The sequence below is a fragment of the Bos indicus x Bos taurus genome, chromosome 3 (assembly GCF_003369695.1).
Source record: "Bos indicus x Bos taurus breed Angus x Brahman F1 hybrid chromosome 3, Bos_hybrid_MaternalHap_v2.0, whole genome shotgun sequence".
NCBI classification, from domain to species: domain Eukaryota; kingdom Metazoa; phylum Chordata; class Mammalia; order Artiodactyla; family Bovidae; genus Bos; species Bos indicus x Bos taurus.
Genome location: NC_040078.1, coordinates 117,174,386 through 117,198,367, shown reverse-complemented (window position 1 = coordinate 117,198,367; position 23,982 = coordinate 117,174,386). Strand labels below are relative to the sequence as shown.

The 23,982-nt window shown below is 52.4% G+C and overlaps 1 protein-coding gene across 39 annotated transcripts in view; it reads right to left on the bottom strand.

Moving 5' to 3' along the window:
• Positions 1-21,029, bottom strand: part of LRRFIP1 (LRR binding FLII interacting protein 1) — a 161,687-nt gene extending 140,658 nt beyond the window's left edge. For 36 of the 39 annotated variants that reach the window (XM_027538064.1, XM_027538013.1, XM_027538028.1 and 33 more), the window contains exon 1: positions 20,851-21,010. In XM_027538064.1, coding sequence (XP_027393865.1) covers positions 20,851-20,946 — 96 coding nt within the window. In that variant the 5' untranslated portion in view covers positions 20,947-21,010. Of the gene's footprint in view, positions 1-20,850 lie in introns of all 39 variants that reach the window. The other 3 variants (XM_027538059.1, XM_027538057.1, XM_027538063.1) reach the window with 3 other exon arrangements.
• Between the last annotated feature and the right edge of the window lie 2,953 nt (positions 21,030-23,982).

Sequence of the window (23,982 nt, the reverse complement as noted above, 5' to 3'; positions counted from 1 at the left end):
GTTGTTTAGTTGTTAGAAAGTGAAAGAAAGAAACTGAAGTTGCTCAGTCGTGTCCGACTCTTTGTGACCCCATGGACTATAGTCCACCAGGCTCCTCCGTCCATGTGATTCTCCAGGCAAGAATACTGGAGTGGGTTGACATTTCCTTTTCCAGGGGATCTTCCTGACCCAGGTCCTTCCAAACCCAGGTCTCCCGCATTGCAGGCAAACGCCTTACCCTCTGAGCCACCAGGGAAGTCGCTAAGTCATGTCCAACTCCTTGAGACCCCATAGACTGCAGGATGCCAGGCTTCCCTGTTCTTCACCATCTCCTGGAGTTCACTCTAACTCATGACCATCAAGTTGGTGATGCCATCCAGGACTTAAGAACACGTTTTCAGGATAGAACTTGTTTCTGTTGTAGGGGAATTACTAACTCAATTTCGATACTCATAGTTAAGAAAGAATGCCTTATCCACTGAAAAACTTTAGGGTAGCACAGGATATCTGCATAGCCTGAAAACATCTCTCCTCAAATTTGCTAATTACAGTGATGGTTTCAACCTAGGACCACACATTCTTTGATAGTCCTCCCTCTAAGATGTGGAATAGATGTCCCCTCCACTGAGATGGACTGGGTTTAGGGATGCACTTCTTGAGGAAAAAGCAGGGAAATGTAAAACCAGTAACATTGCCATGGAGGAACCTGGCAAGACCCCTTCTTAGCCCGTGGGTCCGGGGGGATGTTGTCAAGGATGTCATGCTGACATCAGGCACCCCTGATGTGATTTGAGCAAAAGGGCACTGCACCTGTGAATTCTCCCCCAAGTCCACAGCTCAGTCTAATCAGACAGATCCAAGCTGAGGAACATTCTAGTGCATACACAGCTGACACTCTTCACAAGTCCCTGGAAACCATCACAGGCTGGAAGAGACAAGGGCAACACAATGACAAAATGCAGTGTGGATCCCCAAACAGAAAGAAGACTTTATTAAAACAAACAAGAACCCCAACACAGAAAAAACAAAGCTGGGAGATCTGTCTAAGGTCTGTAGTTTGGCAAACAAAAGTCACTTAGAACAGGTTAGGCCTTCTTTTAATGATCAGTCTAGCTAAGTTTTTGGTTTTACAAGGCATATCTCCAACATTTAATCATTTCAATTTCCATCTGTGTGCCCAACATGCTTCTGACGTGTTACACTAGCATCAGCCTGCTCCTAAAGTGTTCAGTTCCTCCTGGTGTGCACAGGGCTTTTTAGAACTTACGTGGGGGGTAAGGTCAGGCAAAGACAGCTATTTATTGCACCTGGCAGGATACATGAATACACCTAAATTCCTCCAGTCCAAACCCTGCTCCCCAATAGGGAAACCAGAGGAGAATGTTCTACAAACCCAGTCCAAGTTACTTCAGCCCCTGGTAGGGTGCCACCAGCCTTAGCAGTCTCCCTGGACACAATGAATGCCTTTTTAGCGACTGTGAGCTCGGGGCACTGGCGACATGCTGTGGAACCTGATCGCCCGTGCCCTGTCCAAATGGCCATCACTAGGATAATTCAAAGATTTTTTCCCAAGTGCCAACATCACAAAACAACACAATGGAAAAACACGAGGGGCAAAGTCTGAAAAGGAGGAGTTGGGAGGAGGGAACAACTGCATGCACCACCGGAAAGAATGGAAAGTTTCCTGCTTTATTTCTCCTTCCGTCTCCTATTGCATGCAAGGCGGACGAGGTCACTGACCAAGCTGCCCAAGGTGGAGCTGTGGCGGGGAAACAGAATGGACATTTCAGGATCAAGAGCTTGCCAAGTGAGATCCTGCAGGCAACAGCTTTCATTCAGTAAATGAAAATCTTCATTTATACCCAAGTAACCATCAAAAACCTTTAAAAATCTTGTTCTAGTTTCAAAAGAATCTGTATTTTCAAATATTACTTTGAAGTTGGGCTAATTCCATCCATCCATCCATTCATCCATCCACTCAAGCATCCATCCATCCATCCATCCATCCACCATCCATCCAATCATTCATTCAGCCATTCACTTGTTCATTCATTCACCATTAACCCTACTAACTGAGCACCTGTTATGTGCCAGGAGGCTGACCATCAGGGCTGGCAGCCACACCAGGATCTCATGGAGAGGGGAGACGGGGTGGGGAAAACCTGTGAGAAGGGTCAGTTCCTCAACAAGCAGGTTTACCCAGCCTGACTGACTCCTCAGGCATTTGAGCAGGAAAAGGCCCTACTATTCTAATCAGAAGTATTAGTATAAAGGCTATTCTTCATCTTTATGGGATTCCCTGGTAGCTCAGATGGTAAAGAATCTGCCTGCAATGCAGGAGACTCAGGTTCAATCCCTGGGTCAGGAAGATCCCCAGGAGAAGGAAATGGCAGCCCACAGCAGTATTATTGCTTAGAGAACTCCAGGGATAGACCATGGTGTCGCAAAGAGCTGGACGTGACTGAGTCACTTTCACTCACACCCTCACGTCATCTTTATAATCAGACTCACCAATAGCATCGTTTAATCTAAAGCAGAGCTTCTCAAACTTCAGAGTATATGTGAACCACTGGGATGGCTTTCAGGACAGGTGGCTGGGCCCCACCCCAAGGCTCTGATTCAGTTGGGTGGGTGGACTGAAAACCAGCATTGCTAAAGAGTTCAAGGGGTGTGGATACTGTGTTTGGAGGCCACATTTTGAGAACCACTGATCTAAGATGCTACCCGCCACCTTCAATTCCAGCCCAGTGTGCTTTGTATACTCAGAGTCAGTTTGAGTAACTTAACAGCTACTATTTCAGAGAAGCTCTGTGAACATCCCTCTCCGAGGGACCAGAACCCATTGGGGTGACAGGTGACTCGACTCCACCCCATGAGGACTGGTGGTTTTTGCTGGTTTGCTGTACAGCTGATTCCACAAAACGCAAAAGAGGCCACAAAGCCAAAAGGACGCCATTTACTGCAAAGTCCACACGAAGCTCTAAGAGTCCAGCGCCCTCCTGTGTCCCTGAGACAAGGCTTGATTCAGTAACAGTGTGTAAGTGACAGCACGCACGTGTGCTGAGAACAGGGGCCGCTTCCTTGTATGAGATCGGATCTTCTATCACTTACTTCCCTCCTGTTCTATGCAGATGGCACGCAGGGCCAGACTGCAGGGAATTAAGGCAAAAAGAGATTTCAAGAGAGACTAGAAAAGGTTAGGAGGGCGCCCGTGCCAGCCCCTCCAACACCCCTCCCTGAGCCAGGGCCGGGGGGATCTGTGGTTGTCATGGTGATGGTGACTCTGGTCCATTTCCTCCTCCCCTCCCCACGGACCTGAAAGGAGCAGAGGCCTCCAAGGCCAGACCAGGGCTGCGTGTGGACCGCTTCTGGGCCACGGCTCCTGCACCTCCCGCCCTACCTCCACCCGCTTCTTTCCTGATGGACATGCCAGGCATGCAGGGCTTCCTCCTCCAGTCTTAGAAGAGAGCAACATCAGCACCACAAGAGACAGAGTCACACAACACTGTAAATCAACTACACCCCAGTAACATTTAAGAAATAAAAAAGAGACAGGGCCCCATGTGAAGAAAAACGCACCACTCTTGCCGTGAGCACTCCTCTCCCAGCCCCAGGAGCAGCTACAAGACAGCCTGAGACGCCCAGGTGTTAAGAATTTATTTCCAACTTTTCCGACAGTAATACCACCGTCTTATGTGTGCAGAGCCCTTGAGGGCTTGTGAGCACGTGCTCATGTGTTTTCCCACCTGGGCTTCACGTGAACCCTGTGAGGCTGGCGGGTGGGGGTCATCCCTCCTTATAGTAGTTAAGGAGGTCGAAGCTGAGGAGGACTCATCCCAGGCACAGCCCCTACCATGCACGCCCCCTCCCCCCCCACACCCCCCATGCCTCCCACTTCCCCAGCAGGCAGCCTGGAGCAGCGCCTGGAGCCGGGGACAGGAGCCAGGCTTGTCTCCGTCCACATCTCATCTAACGTGGGTGGCAGGGGCCCCGTGACCCCTGACCCGGTTTCAGAGCATCTGTGCATGGGGAGACCTGGATGCCCGATGGAGGGCAGGCGCACTCTGTCCAGAGGCCCTCACCTGGTGCTCACCCCACGGTTCTCACCTCACCTTACAGGTGGGCACAGCTGGGCTCAGGCAGGCTGGGTGGCGTGTCCAAAGTGGCGAAGCCAGGAGATGGTGCCCTGGGGACTCAGACCCAGGTCTCCTGACCCTGACATCCCATGCGCACCTTCTCTGCAGGGCTCCTAAAGATGATCTCATGTCTCTAACCATGGGAATTAGGAGGACAGTGCATTTCCCACAACGCTGTCCGCCACACTAACGGTGGACAAGGAGAGCCGGAAAGGAGCTAACATGGACCTGGCCTCGGCGGCAGAGCTGAGCGTGGTTCTGGGGGTGCCGGTCCCTCGCCGATGAACGCCGATGACGCTGCCAGCATGCGGACAGAGCGACTCCGGCTCCTGACCTATGCTGGCGCCTGCGGAGGCTGTCAGGATGCAGAATGAGTGGCCAAGAAACCCACTGCGTGTAGTAAAGGCAGCTGAAACTCCTTGGAAGAAAAACGCCACATTCAAAGGCTTTCCTTTTAATCGGAGGATACTCGTCCCCAGCCACCTGAAGAGGAACACTGGCTTGCGCTTTGAGCTGCATTCAGTCACAGGTGGGCTGTGACGGCCTCCCGTGTGCCCGGGGCACGGGCCTCAGGGGCACTGGACGTGGCACAGCCCCGAGAGAGGAGAGCACACAGCCTGCTGGGGGTCGGGGGTGCGGAGAGGGCGGAGACAAGGAGGCAGCAGCCAGCCCACGGCTGCGGGGACGGGAGGAGCTGCGGACACTGGGAAGGATGCTCGTCTCAGGCCTGGGGGTGGGAGACGCACGGCCTGGGGCCTCCCAGAGGAAGTGACCTCCGGGAGGGTGAGGTCGGAGGGAAGCCCAGACCCCGGCCACCAACAGGCATCTTCTCCTGAGTCCTCTCAACACCACGTCCTCACCCTACCGCCCAGGACCTGGTGCTGCAAGAAGAGTGAAGGACCCGCATCCCAGATCCAGGGGTCAGCAGGGCTGGGCCAGCTTATACTTCTCCGGAAGAAATGGACCATCTACCACGGAACGCGGCCAGGGCCCGAGACAGGGGGCATGATGACCCTCTAAAGGATGCCCGTGAAACCCACCAACAGGCCGGGCGCATCCTCACCCGACAGAATTCAACATTTGAAAAGCCGGATACAGAGCAGCACAGACAGAGTGAGCTGGAACCGCACAGGACACGATGCACATTACATACGCTGTGCTTTTCACCTGCTGTGTTTTTCTACACTTAATCATATTTAAAGAGCAGGCGATTGGCTAGTGTTGGACACAATGCCAAGCTGCAAGGCAACCCGCCCACGGCGTCCGGTATTCAGGGTAATTTATCATCTGCCTCATCACGTTTAGGGAAAGTTGGAAAAGATGTTTAAGAAAGATAAAAAAAATAGAAGAAAACTGTGGCGCTGTTCACCAAGCAAAAATCTAAGTGAAAGGAATCTTAAAGTTGAATTTTCCAAGCATGAGAGGGATGCGGTATGTCTGTGTTTTTCTTTGAAAACTGTATATTAAAACAGAAGCCAGAGCTCTAAACCTCGGAAGGCAATATGACAGAACAGAGAGCATCCCCACGGCTAACGGCCACTTCCTGCCTCATCTCTGCAGCGTCTGGGGTGACTCACAGGCCTTTGGGCCCCAGGGAATCCAGAGGGAAGCGAGGCCCTGGATGGGCGGGGCAGGTGAGCCCTTAGGATGGCTGATTCTCCTGGTTCTCACTCTGGAAGTATGGGGAGACGGGGCTGCACAGAACTTCCTAAAGAACAAGACGAGCAAAGACCCCGGCACACAGAGGGGTCCTCGCAGGGCCCAGAACTGGTCATCTGTTTTAAGAAGTTCAGCTACAAATGTCAAAAGCAACTGTGCCTCTTGGGAGGCACTGGGACAATTTTAGCCCTGTGGAAGTGTGCTGGTCACCAGTCTTCACGTCGTTCGACACCCAGCGTCCTTCTGATCTGGGGGGCGGGCCTCCCTGGGGATCTGGAGTATTAATGGGCTGCCAGCACCGCCCCCACTGGTGACGCTAAAGTTGGGGGGGGGGGGTCCTCCCTGCCCACAACACACCTGGGATTTCGAATGAGCAGTGATGCTGGCAGGCGTGCTAGGGTCATACCCAGCCACGGAGGCCTCCTGGCTCTAAAAGGACAAGGCGACAGCCTGGGCTCCCTCCCTTGGCCTTACACTGCCCCGTTCCTGCCCTTTTGGGGACATCAAGTCAACCAGCAGTGTCATCCCAGGCCCGGCCATTTACTGGACCGATGCTTGTCCCAGGCTGCTTCCCTTGTCTGGGGGAGGGGGGCGGTGCGTGCTGTAAGGAGATGCCCCACTCAGGGTTACAGGATGGGGGGCGTCGCAGGTGGCTATGCTTAGCTATGTCCGGGCAGCGTCCAGCAGCACCTCTCTGTCTTCATCTCTTGCTGAATCCCCAGCATGGAGTTGGAGGGCGCTGGGCAGAGCCTGTGGGCTGGGGGGACAGGACCCCGGCTGGCTGGGAAGGTCAACCCTGCAGCGTCCCCGCCCCCAGGGCAGAGCCGACTCTCCACAGCGCTCACCATGGTGACCACGTGGATGACGCCACCTCGTCTCTGCTGTCCCCAGAGCGCACCTGAGCCGTGGGCCTGGGGCTTTTCCCAGAGAGAAAGACAGGCAGACACGGCCTGGTGGCAGGCAGCTCTGCTCTGCAGTCCCCAAATTGGGCCTGATGTTGGCCTGACGGCCCTCAAGCACATCCAGAAGGCAAAGGGCATCTCCAGTGGGCACAAAGGAGCCACTCTCTCTAGTAGGATGTAACACAAAAGACCACCTCTCACCAGCCCCCAGCTTCGTGCCAGCCCACCTTCCGTGGAGGCAGCCAGAGTTACTGCTGTACCTGCCTCTCAGGGTCCATTCCAGCCCCCCTTAGCCTCTCCCCATGCCCCTCGCACCCCACCATCGACTCAAGGGTCCCCTGGCACTCAGCAAAGGCTCATCGAGTTTGCTATGAACATCCCAACTTCCTGAGTCTGCACAGCTGCTCCTAGAACAGCTCCACCACAACTTTCCAGAGTAGGCGGCCCCTCAGAGTAACTTCCGGGAGGTTTAATTGGGAAAAACTCCCAGGACCATGTGGTTTGGTCAGCTGGTGCTTTCTGCCCTCCTGGGGAGCAGCTGCAGCCACCGATCAGAGGTGAGAGCAAAGGAACCAGGTTTCTGGAGACGAGGCGTGTGGTCCAGAGCTGAGGTACACTCCCAGCGGGAACAGGAAACACGATGGTTCTCCACAGGCCGCTCTGCTCCCTGGGGCCCTTGCGGTCGTCACTCCCGGGCGGAAACCAGGGATGCTGCTAAACGTTCCGCTATGTCCAGAAACCCTCCCCTGACCCCCACATCCGGCCCAATGTCAGTAATCCCGAGGCTGGCAAACCCCGACACAAAAGAGGAAAAGCCCGAGAAAGCGGAGTGAAGATTTGGAAGGCTGTGTGGTCACCACCTCATCGTGGCTCATGTGGCCACTTCATTCTGGAGCTGGCTCCAGGCACAGGTTAAAAATAGGCAGGTAGCTTAGTAGCTTCTGAGAGGTCAGATAAACCCAAAGATAAATGGTGCGGGACATGGCCTGGGTGAAGTGGGCCGTCATCTCCAGGACGTTAACCAGAGGCCCGACACCAGAGCTTGGCTGCCTGACAGTAAAGGGGCTAGAAAAATATGACTGCATCTTATTACTGGTTCTTCAGTTCAAGGCCAAGAAGCAAAAAACAATCGAAAGCGGAGGGTCCCTTCCATCTCAAGGCCAAAGAATTGAACACAGGCTCTAAACTATAAGAAAGCACATGGGGTTCTGAAACTAAACAAAGTTTATGGGGTTAGCGTATTTAAAGGGGTAGCGGTGAGGGCTTTTCCTCTGAGCTCACTGACCCAGAGCCAGGGCTGTCTGTTTCCCCCCCAGCACACAGGAGATCATCTCTCCTGTATTTTTCTCACACTTTTCCTATAGGCCACTCTCTTTCCTTATCTTGATCCTGGTCTCTCGTTCCAGCCCTCATCTTATGAGGGAGGGTGGCTCAGTGGTAAAGCATCCACCTGCCAATCACCCCTGTCTCTGCATCGGTGATGCCCGGGGCACATCCTGGCCAGTCTGGCAGTACTGCTGTCCCTTGGTAGAGAGGAACACAGCCGGCAGGAGGGAGAAAATAGCCACTATCCAGTTAGCGCCCACTAGGTACCCAGGCACCCACCAGAACCATCGTGTATTTCCTGTCCCCAGCAGATGCTCTCCATTTCCTGGCACGACTCATTACCACAGGCATGCTCAGTCGCTCAGTCGTGTCCACCTCTTTTCGACCCCATGGACTGTAGCCCGCCAGGCTCGTCTGTCCGTGGGATTCTCCAGGCAAGAATACTGCAGTGGGTTGCCATTTCCTCCTCCAGCGGATCTTCTTGATCCAGGCATCGAACCTGAGTCTCCTGCTTCCTGCGTTGGCAGGTGGATCCTTCACCACGGGGACACCAGGGAAGCTCCACTCATCACCACAACCACATGGAAAACGTTATTCCTCTGTCACAGACAAAGGGAAGGAGACTCGGACTCACTAACTTGCCTACGGACACACAACTTCAAAAGGCTGATTGTGCTTCTCCCACTGCCCGATGCATTCTCCCTGGGCTGGACTCACTTCCGGCCTGCGGGACGCCAGGCCTGTCCACCTGTCACCCCTCTCCGGATGAGAATCAACAGCTTCTGCAATAGAGAGCACACCTCCAGGACAGCAGATTTCAACAAAGAATAAATCATTGCTCAAGAGCTGTGCTGTCCAATACAGTAGCCACCAACCAGGGGTGTCTATTTATGTTTAAAGGAAGTAAAACGAAGCATGAATTAAAATGCAGTTCCTTAGCTGTACTAGCTGCATTTCAAGTGCTCGACAGCAATGCAGCATAGACACAGAGCATCTCCATCATCACAGAAAGTCCTACTGGCCAGCTCTGCTCTGAGGGCTTCAAGGGTAACTTCAAGCTATATTTTAGGGCATCCAGGGTGGGGTCGTATTAGTTGTTCAATCAACATGGAAATTCCATCTCTCCCAGTGTCAACTTGGAAAACTCCATATCTTCTCATGTGCCTGAAATGGTTAGAGAGAATAACTGACTCAATGGATATGAATTTGAGTAAACTCCGGGAGATAGTGAAGGACAGGGGAGCCTGGCATGCTGCAGTCCACAGGGTTGCAAAGAGTCAGACATGACTTAGCAACTGCACAACAAGTTCAGTTCAGCGGCTCAGTCGTGTCCGAATCTTTGCGACCCCATGGACTGCAGCACGCCAGGCCTCCCTGTCCATCACCAACTCCCAGAGCTTGCTCAAACTCATGTCCATAGAGTTGGTGATGCCATCCAACCATCTCATCCTCTGTCGTCCCCTTCTCCTTCTGCCTTCAATCTTTCCCAGCATCAGGGTCTTTTCCAAAGAGTTGGCTCTTTGTATAGGGTGGTCAAAGTATTGGAGTTTCAGCTTCAGCATCAGTCCTTCCAATGAATATTCAGGACTGATTTCGTTTAGGATTGACTGGTTTGGTCTCCTTGCAGTCCAAGGGACTCTCAAGAGTCTTCTCCAACACCACAGTGCTGGATAAAGCACAAGCTGGAATCAAGATTACTGGAAGAAATACCAATAACCTCAGATATGCAGATGACATCATCCTTATGGCAGAAAGCGAAGAACTAAAGAGCCTCTTGATGAAAGTGAAAGAGGAGAGTGAAAAAGTTGGCTTAAAATTCAACATTCAAAAAAAAAAAAAAAAAACTAAGATCATGGCATCTAGTCCCATCACTTCCTGGCAAATAGATGGGGAAACAGTGGAAACAGTGAGAGACTTTATTTTCTTGGGCTCCAAAATCACAGCATGCAGCCGTGAAATCAAAAGATGCTTGCTCCTTGGAAGAAAAGCTATGACCAACCTAGAAAGCATATTAAAAGGCACAACAACAAGAGCCATCACAAAAGAAGATAAATAGAAAGCAATCAAGGGTAAGGGTGGAAAAACGGATAAACTTATGCGAGGGAGGTTCAAAGCCTAACGAACAACTTTAGATCTCCTGGTTTCTGCTTGCTGAAACACTACTGTGACCACTGCGGGGTTTTTCGTTCGCTCCCCTGAGCCAAGGAGTGGGTGGGAACATTGCAACTTAATCCGCCAGGGGAGGCACTGGACGGCTCTGGCTCTGGCTCTTGCTGATCCAGGGGCTCACCCGCTGCCAAGACCATATCACATTCTGCCTACCTAACCTCTCCAGGTATTTTCTATTTGTTTTATGGAAAGTATCTCTCAGATCTTAAGAGAATTTTCCGAACCAACAAATGAATTCTTCTTGATGCCTGAAGCTATGAAAATCTTATTTTTTAAAACAAAGCTCTCTGTTTGCTCACCTAATTTGACATTTTTCCACCCTGAGTAAAAGCACACTGTCGTGACCAGTTCTCCAGTTTGGGCTGTATGGACACAACCTCTTCCTTGGTATAAGTCTCAGACTATTTTCCAACTTTCTTCTCAATCTCTTCTACCCACTTCATCAAAACAAAACTCTATCTCTAGGTACCAAATTAGAGAGGCTTGGTTTGTTCGCATTAAGCAGCATTTCCTCTGAACACTGACCCTGTGGTCAAGTTGCTGGCCTTGAAGACAGGGGGCTGCTGCTGCTACTGCTAAGTCGCTTCAGTCGTGTCCGACTCTGTGCGACCCCAGAGACGGCAGCCCACCAGGCTCCCCCATCCCTGGGATTCTCCAGGCAAGAACATTGGAGTGGGTTGCCATTTCCTTCTCCAGTGCATGAAAGTGCAAAGGGAAAGTGAAGTCGTTCAGTCGTGTCCGACTCTTCACGACCCCATGGACTGCAGCCTACCAGGCTCCTCCGTCCATGGGATTTTCCAGGCAAGAGTACTGGAGTGGGGTGCCATTGCCTTCCCCAGAAGACAGGGGGACTCGGGTTCAAATCCTGACTGTGTGCCAGTGCCCTGAGGAGCTACTTAAAGTCTGGGGCCAACACCTCCGCCACCCCACTGCACCCCAGGAGGTGTCCTGGCCGAATCTTGTGGTATTTACCCTCCTATGTACTCAACTGTGTCTGACTCTTTGTGATCTCATAGACTGTTACCCACCAGCCTCTGTGGCTCTCCTCCTCTGGATTCTCCAGGCAAGAATCCTGGAGTGGGTTGCCACTTCCTTCTCCCATGTCTTACGCATTGGCAGGTGGATTCTTTACCACCAGTACCATCTGGGAAGCCCTCCTAGCCTTCCCTCAAATTGTCTCCCAGTTTTTTAGTGCCTTGTCCTCATACATGAATGGATCCAAGGATCACCACACCTCTGGGAAGGGCTCCAAGGTTAAAGACAGAGGCCAAATCACACAAAGGACGGAAAGGAATAGACCATCACACAGGGAACAAAAGCGATTTTCGGGAACAATCAGAAAACCAAAATAAACACTCCTCAGAATGACAGAAAAAGGTGCTGCATTAGTGACTCAAAAAGGATGCTGCAAAAATGGACCACGGAACCAAAACAAACGAACAGATACTCTTAGAAATAAAATATAGGACAAATAAGTTTAGTAGAAGAAGGAGAAGATAAAGCTGAGTAATTAGCTATAAAGTATCACCAAAATACAAAAAGCTAGAAAATGAGATGAAAAAGGAAGCTACTTCTATCAACAGCAGTTGCTTTAAAAGAACAGAGCAAATAGTGGGAAGGGGAAATTTTTCAGAAAATATCCCAGAATTTTAGGATATACATTTCCAGATTGAATGAATGTAAAAATAAAATCCAGAATACTGAAAATCAAGAGAGGATCCTGAAAGCTTGTAGAGTGTAAAAATAGATGTTACACAAGATACTGAGAATATATAAGGCATCAAAATGATCAAAGCAATTCTGAAAGGTAGAATAAAATGGAAAAAAATGTCTTCAAAATTGTGGTAGAAAACAGTTAATTATACGTTTTTGGTATTTATTATTTTATTTTATTAAATAGGTAATACAGAGCTTCCCTGGTAGCTCAGTGGTAAAGAGATCACCTGCTAATACAGGAGACACGTGTTCGTTCGATCCCTGATCAGGAAGATTCCACACACTGTGGAGCAACGAAGCCCGGGCACCACAGCTACTGAAGCCGCGTGCCTAGAGCCCTAGCTCCGCACCGAGAAGCCGCTACAATCAGAAGTCTGCACACTGCAGCTAGAGAGCAGTCCCCGCTTCCACGACTACAGAAGAGGCCGTGCAGCAGGGAAGACCCAGCAGAGCCAAAAATAAAGAGATAAAATCACATAAAAATCATACAGTCACAGGGTTCAAATATCAAAGGAGTATAAAAATTACATGTAACAAATCTACATTTCCACTTACATGTCCACATTGCTTTTACTGGACTTTCTGCCAGTTTCCTTATGCAAATGCAGGCAAGTCACAGACCTCCTCACCTGAGCAATGGCATGCTATCTTCATTTTCTGCACATTGCTTTTTTTCCCAGTTAACAATACACACTGGAAATAATTTCAAAGTATACATAGAAATCTCTGTCATTCTTCGGAAAAAAAATTATTCTAACCTAGAACTCTATACTCAGCCGAACAATCAAGTGTGAGGGTACAATAAAGACATTTTCAGACATGCAAGCGCTTAGAAAAGGCATTCCCTCTCAGAAAGCTACTGAAGGGTGTGTTCCAACAAAATGAGTTAGTAGCTCAAGAAAGAAGACAGTGCAGAATCCAGCACACACGGATGCATCGACAGCAACAAAGAAGTGGCAAAGGGAGGGCAGCTGACACAAACCCCGAGAGCACTCAGCACAGACTGGACAGAGGTCTCGGGGGGAGATTTCCAGGAGGGCATAAAGCGGAACTGATAGATTCATTTAATCACATAGAAAATAATATTGCGAAGGTTTCTGTTCAAAAGCTCGTGAGAAATTAGGCATGAGAGATACGCAAAGAGATGAGCGATTGGGGAAAAAAGGAAATAATGAACTCCAAAAAAAGCAGAAAATTGTATAAAGAAAAACATCATCGTATACTTGTTGGCTCTGCAGTTAGCGCTATCACACTACATCATCATCACCACTAGTGTTCACTGAGCATGTTCTGGTCATCCTCTGAAGTCTTGTCAGGAAATACTTCATTTACCCCCATAAAACCCGGGAAGAAGCATACTCTTAAAATGTTCCCATCTTACAGATGAGGGAATAGAGACACAAAGTGGTTAAGGAACTTGCCTGAGGTCATGGAGCAAGTGCAAGGATCGGGGACTGAACCCAGGAAAAAGGAAAACTGACTTGGGCCCCCACACTCTTAACCAGCCTATTGTTCTGCTAGCGGTTGCTTATGAATCTATAAGCGCAAGGTGACTATGACGTGAAGAAGAGCGGGGAGAAAGCGGGGAGTGAACCTGAGCTAGACCCACAGACCCAAGTCCTCCCCTCCAATCAGGAGGCCAGCACACGGTGCCTACAGTTGAAAAATCAATGAATAGTGCACATGCATATTATTTACAAATGGGGAGCCCATTACCAGGTCATTTAGGGTCTTTTAAGGCCGTTAACCAGTCCATCCTAAAGGAAATCAGATTTGAGTACTCATTGGAAGGACTGTTGCTGAAGCTGAAGCTCCAATACTTTGGCCACCTGATGTGAAGAGCTGAGTCACTGGAAAAGACCCTGATGCTGGGAAAGATTGAAGGTGGCAGGAGATGGGGATGACAGAGGATGAGATGGTTGGATGGCATCACCGACTCAATGGACATGAATTTGAGCAAACTCTGGGAGACAGTGGAGGACAGAAGAGCCTGGGTGCTACTGTCCATGGGGTTGTTGAATGAACAACAACAACAAAGCCCATTAAGAGCTTGGCTTTTACTGAGGGATATGGAAAGCCATTACGACACAATCTGACATGTTTTAGAAGGACCACCCAGCTGTTGTGTGGAGAATGGCCTGAGAATATGGGACCAGGGTGAAAACAAACATTACTTTAATGACATAAAATTAATTTTTAAAGATGAAAGTGTGAAAAAAAAAACAAGAGGAGGAGGAGAAACAGTAAGTACTGCACAATTGCACTCATCTCATCTCACACGCTAGTAAAGTAATGCTCAAAATTCTCCAAGCCAGGCTTCAGCAATACGTGAACTGTGAACTTTCAGATGTTCAAGCTGGTTTTAGGAAAGGCAGAGGAACCAGAGACCAAATTGCCAACATCTGCTGGATCATCGAAAAAGCAAGAGAGTTCCAGAAAAACATCTATTTCTGCTTTATTGACTATGCCAAAGCCTTTGACTGTGTGGATCACAATAAACTGTGGAAAATTCTGAAAGAGATGGGAATACCAGACCACCTGACCTGCCTCTTGAGAAATTTGTATGCAGGTCAGGAAGCAACAGTTAGAACTGGACATGGAACAACACAATGGTTCCAAATAGGAAAAGGAGTCCGTCAAGGCTGTATATTGTCCCTGCTTATTTAACTTCTATGCAGAGTACATCATGAGAAACGCTGGGCTGGAAGAAGCACAAGCTGGAATCAAGATTGCTGGAAGAAATCTCAATAACCTCAGATATGCAGATGACACCACCCTTATGGCAGAAGGTGAAGAGGAACTCAAAAGCCTCTTGATGAAAATGAAAGTGGAGAGTGAAAAAGTTGGCTTAAAGCTCAACATTCAGAAAACGAAGATCATGGCATCCAGTCCCATCACTTCATGGGAAATAGATGGGGAAACAGTGTCAGACTTTATTTTTCGGGCTCCAAAATCACTGCAGATGGTGACTGCAGCCATGAAATTACAAGATGCTTACTCCTTGGAAGGAAAGTTATGACCAACCTAGATAGCATATTCAAAAGCAAAGACATTACTTTGCCAACAAAGGTCCGTCTAGTCAAGGCTATGGTTTTTCCAGTGGTCATGAATGAATGTGAGAGTTGGACTGTGAAGAAAGCTGAGTACAGAAGAATTGATGCTTTTGAACTGTGGTGTTGGAGAAGACTCTTGAGAGTCCCTTGGACTGCAGGAAGATCCAACCAGTCCATTCTGAAGGAGATTAGCCCTGGGATTTCTTTGGAAGGAATGATGCTAAAGCTGAAACTCCAGTACTTTGGCCACCTCGTGCGAAGAGTTGACTCATTGGAAAAGACTCTGATGCTGGGAGGGATTGGGGGCAGGAGGAGAAGGGGACGACAGAGGATGAGATGGCTGGATGGCATCACTGACTCGATGGACGTGAGTCTGAATGAACTCTGGGAGTTGGTGATGGACTGGGGGGCCTGGTGTGCTGCGATTCATGGGGTCGCAAAGAGTCGGACACGACTGAGCGACTGAACTGAACTGAACATGCAATGTTAAGCCTGATGGTTCAGAGGGCAGTTGAGGACAACAGTGCCTGAGATGGGAAGCAAGTCAGCTTAACTTCAGGACACCGCCTGGAATAGGGCCTTGTGTGGAGCCAAGACTCTGATGCAGGAAACAGGCTGGACGATGACCTGGCACCTCTGAGTTACTAGATGACCTCAGACAAGTCACCGAGCATCTCGGAGCAGTTTTTCCACATCTAACAGGGATGCTCTAAACTCTTCCGATGGGATGGCATACACTTACAGGGGAGAAGCTCCTGGGAGTCCCTGACGCACCTCAGACCTTAAAAGCACCCTCGGTCGCCACCTGTCCCCCTTGTCCCTCCTGAACCCTGACAAGGCTCGCAGGTGACAGGCTCAGTGAGAACCCAGGTCCCTGACAGTCACTCTATGGAGCAGATGCTTTAGGTCCTCCACATGCATTCACAGCCCTGACTACTAAAGCCGTGAGTCATCACAGAGTCGCCCAGAAAAGGGACAGGGAGACAGCTGGCCCTCTGACAGAAATAGCCGTGGAGCGGGGCCCACAGATCATGGGAGTCCAGCAGGACTGCCCACCCCCCACCCAGAACCGTCTTGTCGGGAATCAGCCCCAGGTCACAGGCAGGGCGCAGGCCATTCCCGACAGCTCAGACCATGACACACATCCACTCGGAAGGCTCGTCTTGTCATATTCCTAATGCTTGTTACTGATGCACCAAGATGTGTGCAAGTGTCTCAGGACGACAAGCCAGGGAGGGGCCCGGGGTCACCCCACGGTGGTTGCGTTAGAACTGGGGCCGGGGGTGGGGGTGTCTGAAGGCCCCTCACCTCTTCCCACCCTGGAAGGAGGGGCTCTGACACCACCCCAGTCCCAAACCGCGGCCACACTGGATAGATTTCATCCTCCAGTCCAAACGGCCTGCATCCACTGGCCAGCTTCAAACAGGCAAACTCGCTGGGGAGAAGCGAGTGAAGGTGACGGTTCAAATGAGGGAAACCAGCTGCAGGAAGCCCAGGTTGTAGACGCCGCCCGCCGTGTGACCTCCCCCGAGGGCACGGGCCACGCCCGGACACCAGCAGCCTGCATCGTGCCATCAGGGCTCACCTCTGACTCCAGAGGAGTCAGACCTGCCTGCCGAGAGCTGGAAGAAGGGGAAGCGGGGGTCCAACGGAACCGGACTCTGGGGCCGCTCTGCAGAGGCCCACGCCCAGACTGGGCCCTCGAATGGCCTCAAGGCTGGACCGGAAAGCAGTCAGGGTCCTTCAGGACAGGGTGATCTCTCTGGGGCTATCTGGGAAGGATGGGGGGTGGGAGGACAGCAAGTGACCGGGGGCTTTAGGACAGAACACTTTGTATTCGTGGGACCACCCAGAGTGAGGCACGGAGGCTGTCCTAAGCTGGGTGCCCAGAAGTGGAGCCCGGGGCTGGGGTTTGAAGGTGAGTGTTCTGTCCAGGGAGCACTGTCAGTGGGGGGCGGTGAGGGGCTGGGGGGAAGGGAGGTGGCCTCAGTGGAGCCTGCCCTCGGGCCCTCCCTCGGGGGCCCTGGAGGGTGACCTGCACCCCGTTGTCGGTTCCTTCAGGAGGCAAGCGGGTGGGGTGGGGCTTCCTGCATCCTCACTCCCCTGGGTCAGTCGCTGGCCCTGGGGTACGAGGTCTTAACTCCCCTCCCCGGAAAGGTTGACCCTTATGGGGCCATGGGCGCTTCTCTAGTGAAGGGGAGGGGTCATGAACCCAGAACAGCTGCTCTCACAGGTCAGGGGTCAACTTCCACCAATAGGGGGGAACCTGGGAAGTACCCTGGCGAGGGTACCCCGAGGGCAGCGTCCCAGCAAGACCACCTTGGAAAGGAGGCCACAGTCGTGGCGGGTCGCTGTGCTGTGAAAGAGGAAGGAAACCCCACCAGCGTTCACTGGGTGGTGAGCTCACCGAAGGGCCGGTCTCCTGCAGCCTGCAGAGCCAACTTCCTTGTACTGGAAACACAAACGGCCAGTGTTCTGAGACAACATGCTCGCACTCCCAGCAGAGCATGGGATGAGAGGTGTGGATGCTACCAGAATCCTGAGCAGAACGCTCAAGGCGGTGGGAGAGAAAACTACATCTGCTTTCAGACACCCCTCCCGGGGGTGAGAGACACGCTGCTCCAGTGCCTCAAGGTAGCTTACTGGACCTTCTTCCTGACAACATGTTGCCTGAATCCCACCTCAGACAGCGAGAAACAAGCCACTCCTGCAAATGCATCTGCAGCGTTTTCAAGTTACAGCTCCATTTACTATCAACTTGCCCGGAGTGAGACCATAAGGGAACTGCGGAAATATAAAAGCAGAGCTTCTACTGGGTCCCTGCTTCCTGTTCCTCCACAAAGAGAGTCCGAAGCTATCGAGGGGGATGCAGCCAGCCCTCCACTGTGGTCCTGCCCCTGTTCCCCGCGTCCCCCACCCCCTCCGTCCTCATTGCTCCCTGTCCCTGCCCGACTCCATCATTGCAGCCTGGAATTCTCCACTTATCCTCTGAGTGCACATTCCTGGGGGCCTGCCTGACCCAAGCCTGTCCCACCCCCTGCCACTTTCCTGAGGCCTCTTGATTTTTTCCGTCAGGCCCCCCTCATGTCCCCAAGAGCTTCGGGGGAGGCCACGTCCCCCCATTTCCCACTTCCAGGAGAGGCCTGATTGATCACTGGGTAACCTTTCTTGCCCTGCCCCCGTGCCGCGGTCAGAGAGCTTGGCTCAGGAGCAGCAGGGAGACTTGCGAGATTTGTCAGGGAAGATGCTTCCAGCTCCCAGGACAGAGCCACCAGAAGAGACGGAGCATGTGGGTTCAGGGGGTGGGGGGCAGAGTCTGCTAAAGCAAGGCAGCCTGAGGATGAGGCCACCTGCAGAGACGCCCAGCAGAGCCAGCTGCAGAGACGCTGTGGAGACCAGGGTCCACCGCCCTGGGGACACTGCCCAGAGAATCTGCCCTCCAGCCAGAACATTTCCCCTGGTGGAGGCCAGTCCAGGTCAGGGTTTCTTCAAGAATAACTCAAAATGCCACTTCCTCCAGGGAGCCACCTCTGATTGCTATTCTTAGTCCCATCAATAAATTGTTACTCTCTCATTTTCAAACCTTCATGGCCCAATATCCTTTTAATCTCAGATCTCTTCCTGTCTTCTATTATTGTCATGCTCTAAGTCAGACCCCAACTCCTCAAGGGCGGATGCTCTTTAAGTCCATCCCTGAATCCCAGTCTCCCTAGTACAGGGCTTCAGAAAGAGCAGCATGTATCTGCTGAGTCAATGAGCAAATGAGAAAGTATTCATATGAAACTTTAAGATAATTTTGTTGATTTTTATAAGAACTCTCTAGAACTCCATGGTGAATAGATATTTGCCATTTGAATAGTGATTCTAATTTTCACAGTTGGGAGACAGAGTTAAGTTGGCAGTAAAATGTATTTGCACCGGCTCCTTCCAACATGACAAATAGCTGCCACTCAGCACTCGGAACAGCTACATGGCCAGGGTTATTGGGACGCTCCAAGCCTGTCGTCCTTACATCTAGCCAGTGACTCACTTTACATCTGCTGCTCACTTCCATTACTCCTGACAGCCTCAGGGGAGGTCTTTTCCCCATTTTAAAGATGAAAAAACAGAGACCGGGAAGGGGCTGACTAGGAGAGCACAGAGGAGCTGTGTGTAGCTCCAGTCCTGGGTCTGACGCCGGTGTCTGAATTTGTCACTGCCAACTGCGTCCCTAGGCTGGGAGGCAGGCCCGTGGGTGCCCGGTTACTGTGCATCTCAAGGCTCTCCCCCCAGGAGCATCCCTTGGCCTTTCCTTTCAGTCTGTTTTAATAAAATCCAGCAGACACGGGGTGGACTTCGGGACCCTCAGTCTCCTTCCTCTGTCCGCAACCACTGCTGGAAAGACAAGGCCCACGGATCATGTCACCTCAGGCCTCCCGGAGAACACCTGTTTGGTTTTATGTTTAAACACTTACTTACATGACCGTCTTCACAGGGGTGGGGATTATGTTCAAGCTGCTACATTTAGCAAGCGCCTATATTTAGCCACATGTACTGTAAGTGCCTCATACCCCTTAGGTTTTTTAGGCAATATAACAGAGACTTAGTAGCACTTACTATGCGCCCGGCTCTGTGTTGAGTGCTGGGGATGCGAAATGAGTAAGACGGTGCCTGCCTGGTGGCTACCTTCCACGGGGGTCGGACAGGTGAACAGAAATGGCTGAAGCCACGTGACCACCACGGCAGATGTAGGGAGCAAAAGCTAGAGGAGCCCGAGTGCAGGCAGGGAGACCTCTGCCTGGGCTTATGGGGGAGGTCCCACACAGGACACAAATCTACCATGGGTTTTAAGGGCTGAATAGGAGTTTTCCTGGAAAGCCCAGTTTCTTCCCACATGGAGAAAAATAAATGCATTTATTCATTCAATATTCAACAAATACTGAGCGACAGCCACGAATCCATAAAAGCCAATCATCTAAGACCTGGTACTAGAGTGGACCTCCATAAATAGCTGAGTGAGGCAACCAGACACCGCAGTCTACACCGCCTGGAGGTTTTTCCACGTGATGATAATGACATGTAGACAGCCTCTCCATCACACTCCAACACTTGGAAGAGAGTGGATGGGGAGGGGGGCCTGTCTACAGTGAGCACGCTGGCTAGGCAATCCAGAAGGCGTACAAAGGTGTTCTGTGACATGACAAGCCAAGCTCTGTCCCCTGTGGGCCCCAGGAATCTCACCCCTTCCCAGGGAACCTGCTGCCCCGGGTCTCCCTGCCATCTTTCCCCTGCGGTTTGTTTAGCCCAAAGGTTGAATTCTTGTGGGAAGAAAAGGCGTTTGTACAAGTCACCCTAGCGGGGCTCCTTTAATTTGCACACTTCAAGTTCATCATCGACCGTCATAATAAACTCTGCCCTGGAAACTTTGATGAGAACCTCAGCGTGCCTGGGCCCGCTTTAAGCCTCGGTCCGGAAACGAAATCCAGGGAGACCCCAGTTCGCGCCCCAGCTGCGCCCTGTGTGACAATCGAGACGACAGCGGGTCAGACACAGGAGCCGGGTCATTTCGCCAGGGCCATGTGGCCTCCGGGGACTGTCCGCAGGCTCCGGGGGTCGGGCCTACGTCACCCCCACGATGCGGCGAACAACCCAGTCGGGCGCTCGCCCCCCACCAGGCCGGCCCGAGGCCACCGTGCGCAAGAGGGGCGGCACCCCAGTCCGGCTCGGCGAGGGGGCGGCGGCCGGATGGGGCCGGGGGCCTGGGGGTAGGGCTCGGTGTCGCCTGCCCGTCCCCGCGGCGGAGGACCCGCGCCCGGCCCACCGAGGTGCCGGCCCGGCCCGCGCCCCTCCCGCCGAGCCGGCGGACGGACGCCCGACAGCTGCGGCGGAGCCCGGCGCCCGCGCCCCGCTCCGGCCGGGCCCCGTGCTCACCTCGCGTGCGATCTGGTTCAGCGCGTCGTCCTCTGCCGTCAGCCGCTCCCGGTTGGGGAGCCGCTTGCGCCCCGAGCCCTGCGTGCCCATGTCCATCGGCCGCGCCGCCCGCTGCGCCGCGGGACCCTGGCTCCGCCGCCCGCGCCCCTCTGGCCGCCCGGCCCCGCTCCGCCCCGCCCTCCGCCGGCGTCATGGCGTAAGCGGGCGCGGGCCGGGGACGCGGGGACGCGGGGACAGGGGCTGGGGACGCCCGGGGAGGGGGACGCGGGGACCGGGGCTGCGGGGACTGCAGGGACCCCGGGGCGCGCCAGATGGGCACCCGGGCGCTGGGGGCCTGGGTCTGGGGACGCCCGGGAGGGGGTCACGGAGACCCGGGCTGCGGGGACTGCAGGGACGCGGGGGACAGGGGCTGGGGAGCCTGAAGCGGAGTGGGGGTGAAGGGACACGGGGACCGGGGCGAGCCAGATGGGGACCTGGGCGCTGGGGGCTGGAGTCTGGGGACTCCCGGGGAGAGGGGCACGGGTCCCGGGCTGTGGGGATGCGCCGAAGGACCCGGGAGCCGGGTGCGCTGGGACTCCAGGGGCCAGGGATCCGGGCGCTGGGGGCTAGGGGCCCGGGGACGCCTGGGGACCGTGAGCGTGGAGATTCGGGAGGTTTGGGACCGCTGGGAGTCAGGGAAGGGGAATGAGGATGCGTGGGGCAAGGGGACTGGGGGTTCCGGTGGGAACAGGGGCTGGAGGAGCGAGAGCAAGGCGGAGGCGCAGGGGCACGGGAACTATGAGGGCTGGGGATTCCAGTGGGAGGCAGGGATGGGGGTGCGGGACGACAGGGGACAGTGAACAGGAAAATGGCAGGAGGCCTGGGATGGCTCAGGGTGGGGAGCTTGTGGGCGCCAGGGAGGGGGTGATGGGGGCTCGGGTCGTTGGTGGGGACCGGGAGCAAGCCATGGCAGACGATCAGAGAAAGGAGGCGGAGCCCGAGATGCCTGGAGCCCCCAGGGTTTGGGTTGGCCCCATGGGGAACCCTGGAGGGTGGACTTCCCTGGCAATCCTGGGCTGACCTCCTCAGGGCAGGGGCTACTGCTTGTGTCTGGACCTCAGCGAGGACAGAGGAGGACTCGAAGTGATTGGGTTGCAGAAAGGGGTTTGTACTAACAGGTGGCTGTAGGGACCTGGTTCAAACCTACACCCCAGGTGAGATGGGGTCTGACCTCACAGATGGAGTCAGGCCTCAGTTCAGTTCAGTCACTCAGGCGTGTCTGACTCCTTGGCCCCCATGGACTGCAGCGCACAAGACCTCCCTGTTCATTGCCAACCCCCGGAGTTTACTCAGACTCATGGCCATTGAGTTGGTGATGCCACCCAACCATCTCATCCTCTGTTGTCCCCTTCTCCTCCTGCCTTCAATCTTTCCCAGCACCTGGGTCTTTTCCAGTGACTCAGTTCTTTGCATCAGGTGGCCAAAGTATTGGCGTTTCAGCTTCAGCATCAGTCCTCCAATGAATATTCAGGACTGATTTTCTTTAGGATGGACTGGTTGGATCTCCTTGCAGTCCAAGGGACCCTCAAGAGTCTTCTCCAACACCACAGTTCAAAAGCATCTATTTTTAGGTGCTAAGCTTTCTTTATAGTCCAACTCTCACATCCATACATGACCACTGGAGAAACCATAGCCTTGACTAGAGGGACCTTTGTCGGCAAAGTAATGTTTCTGCTTTTTATTGTGCTGTCTAAGTTGGTCCTAACTTTTCTTCCAAGGAGCAAGAGTCTTTTAATTTCATGGCTGCAGTCACCGTCTGCAGTGATTTTGGATCCCCCCAAAATAGTTTGTCACTGTTTCCACTGTTTCCCCATCTATTCACCATGAAGTGACAGGACCGGATGCCATGATCTTAGTTTTCTGAATGTTAAGCTTTAAGCCAACTTTTTCACTCTCCTCTTTCACTTTCATCAAAAGGCTTTTTAGTTCTTCACTTTCTGCCGTAAGGGTGGTGTCATCTGCATATCTGAGGTTATTGATATTTCTCCTGGCAATCTTGATTCCAGCTTGTGCTTCATTCAGCCCGGCATTTCACATTTTACTCTGCATATAAGTTAAATAAGCAGGGCGTTCAGCTCTGGCTCCAGTCTACCAGGCTGCGGGATCTGGCCACCACCAAACCCCCATCCCACCCCCTCTGCCGAGCCTTAGAGCACATTCAGAAACCCTGTGTTGATGGCGCTTCCTTCTTCAGGGGCATGTTTTCTGGGACTTGTCACTTCATTCCTGTATCCCCATCTTCTAGGAAAAGCCCTGACAGGTCGGCTATTCTCAGGAAGTAGATGTTGAAAAAGGAATGACTTCACCTGAGCTTTACCTTCCACAACCTGAGCTTTACCTTCCACACTCTAAGGGTGGGTTTAAAAATAACTCTGAGGTATAGTTTATTTATGGGCTTCCCTGGTGGCTCAGAAGGTAAAGAATCTGCCTGCAATGCAGGAAACCCGGGTTCGATTCCTGGGTCAGGAAGATCCCCCGGAGAAGGGAATGGTAACCCACTCCAGCATTCTTGGCTAGAGAATTCCATGGCCAGAGGAACCTGAAAGTCTATAGTCCATGGCATCACAAAGAGTCACACACCACTGAGCAACTAACACAACTATAGTTTATTTGGTACTTAGCAAGTGACACAGTGGTATAGAATTTGCCCTGCCGATGCAGGAGACGCGAGTGACTCGGGTTCCATATCTGGGTTGGGAAGATCCTCTGGAGGAGGAAATGGCAACCTGCTCCAGTATTCTTGCCTGGGAAATCCCATGAAGAGAGGAGCCTGGGGGGCTGTAGCCCATGGGGTCTACAGAGTGTCAGACACAACTGACGGACTGAGTGTGCATATCAACTATTCTATACGTCGTGTATCAACTATACTTCAATTTCAAAAACAAAATAAACTGGAGGATCAGATAAGATTTACAAAGCCATTGCCTTCTCACTCAGGGTAAAGACCCAACTACCTGTCAGTATTGGATTAGGGAAGAAGAAATGTGCTGGTAGAAACTCAGGGTTCAAAAGTTACCACTATTTTGGGGTGTGGGGAGAACTTTAATGCTCAAGAGAAGAAAGGAGGGCAGGCCCACTCTGAAGTCACCTGTG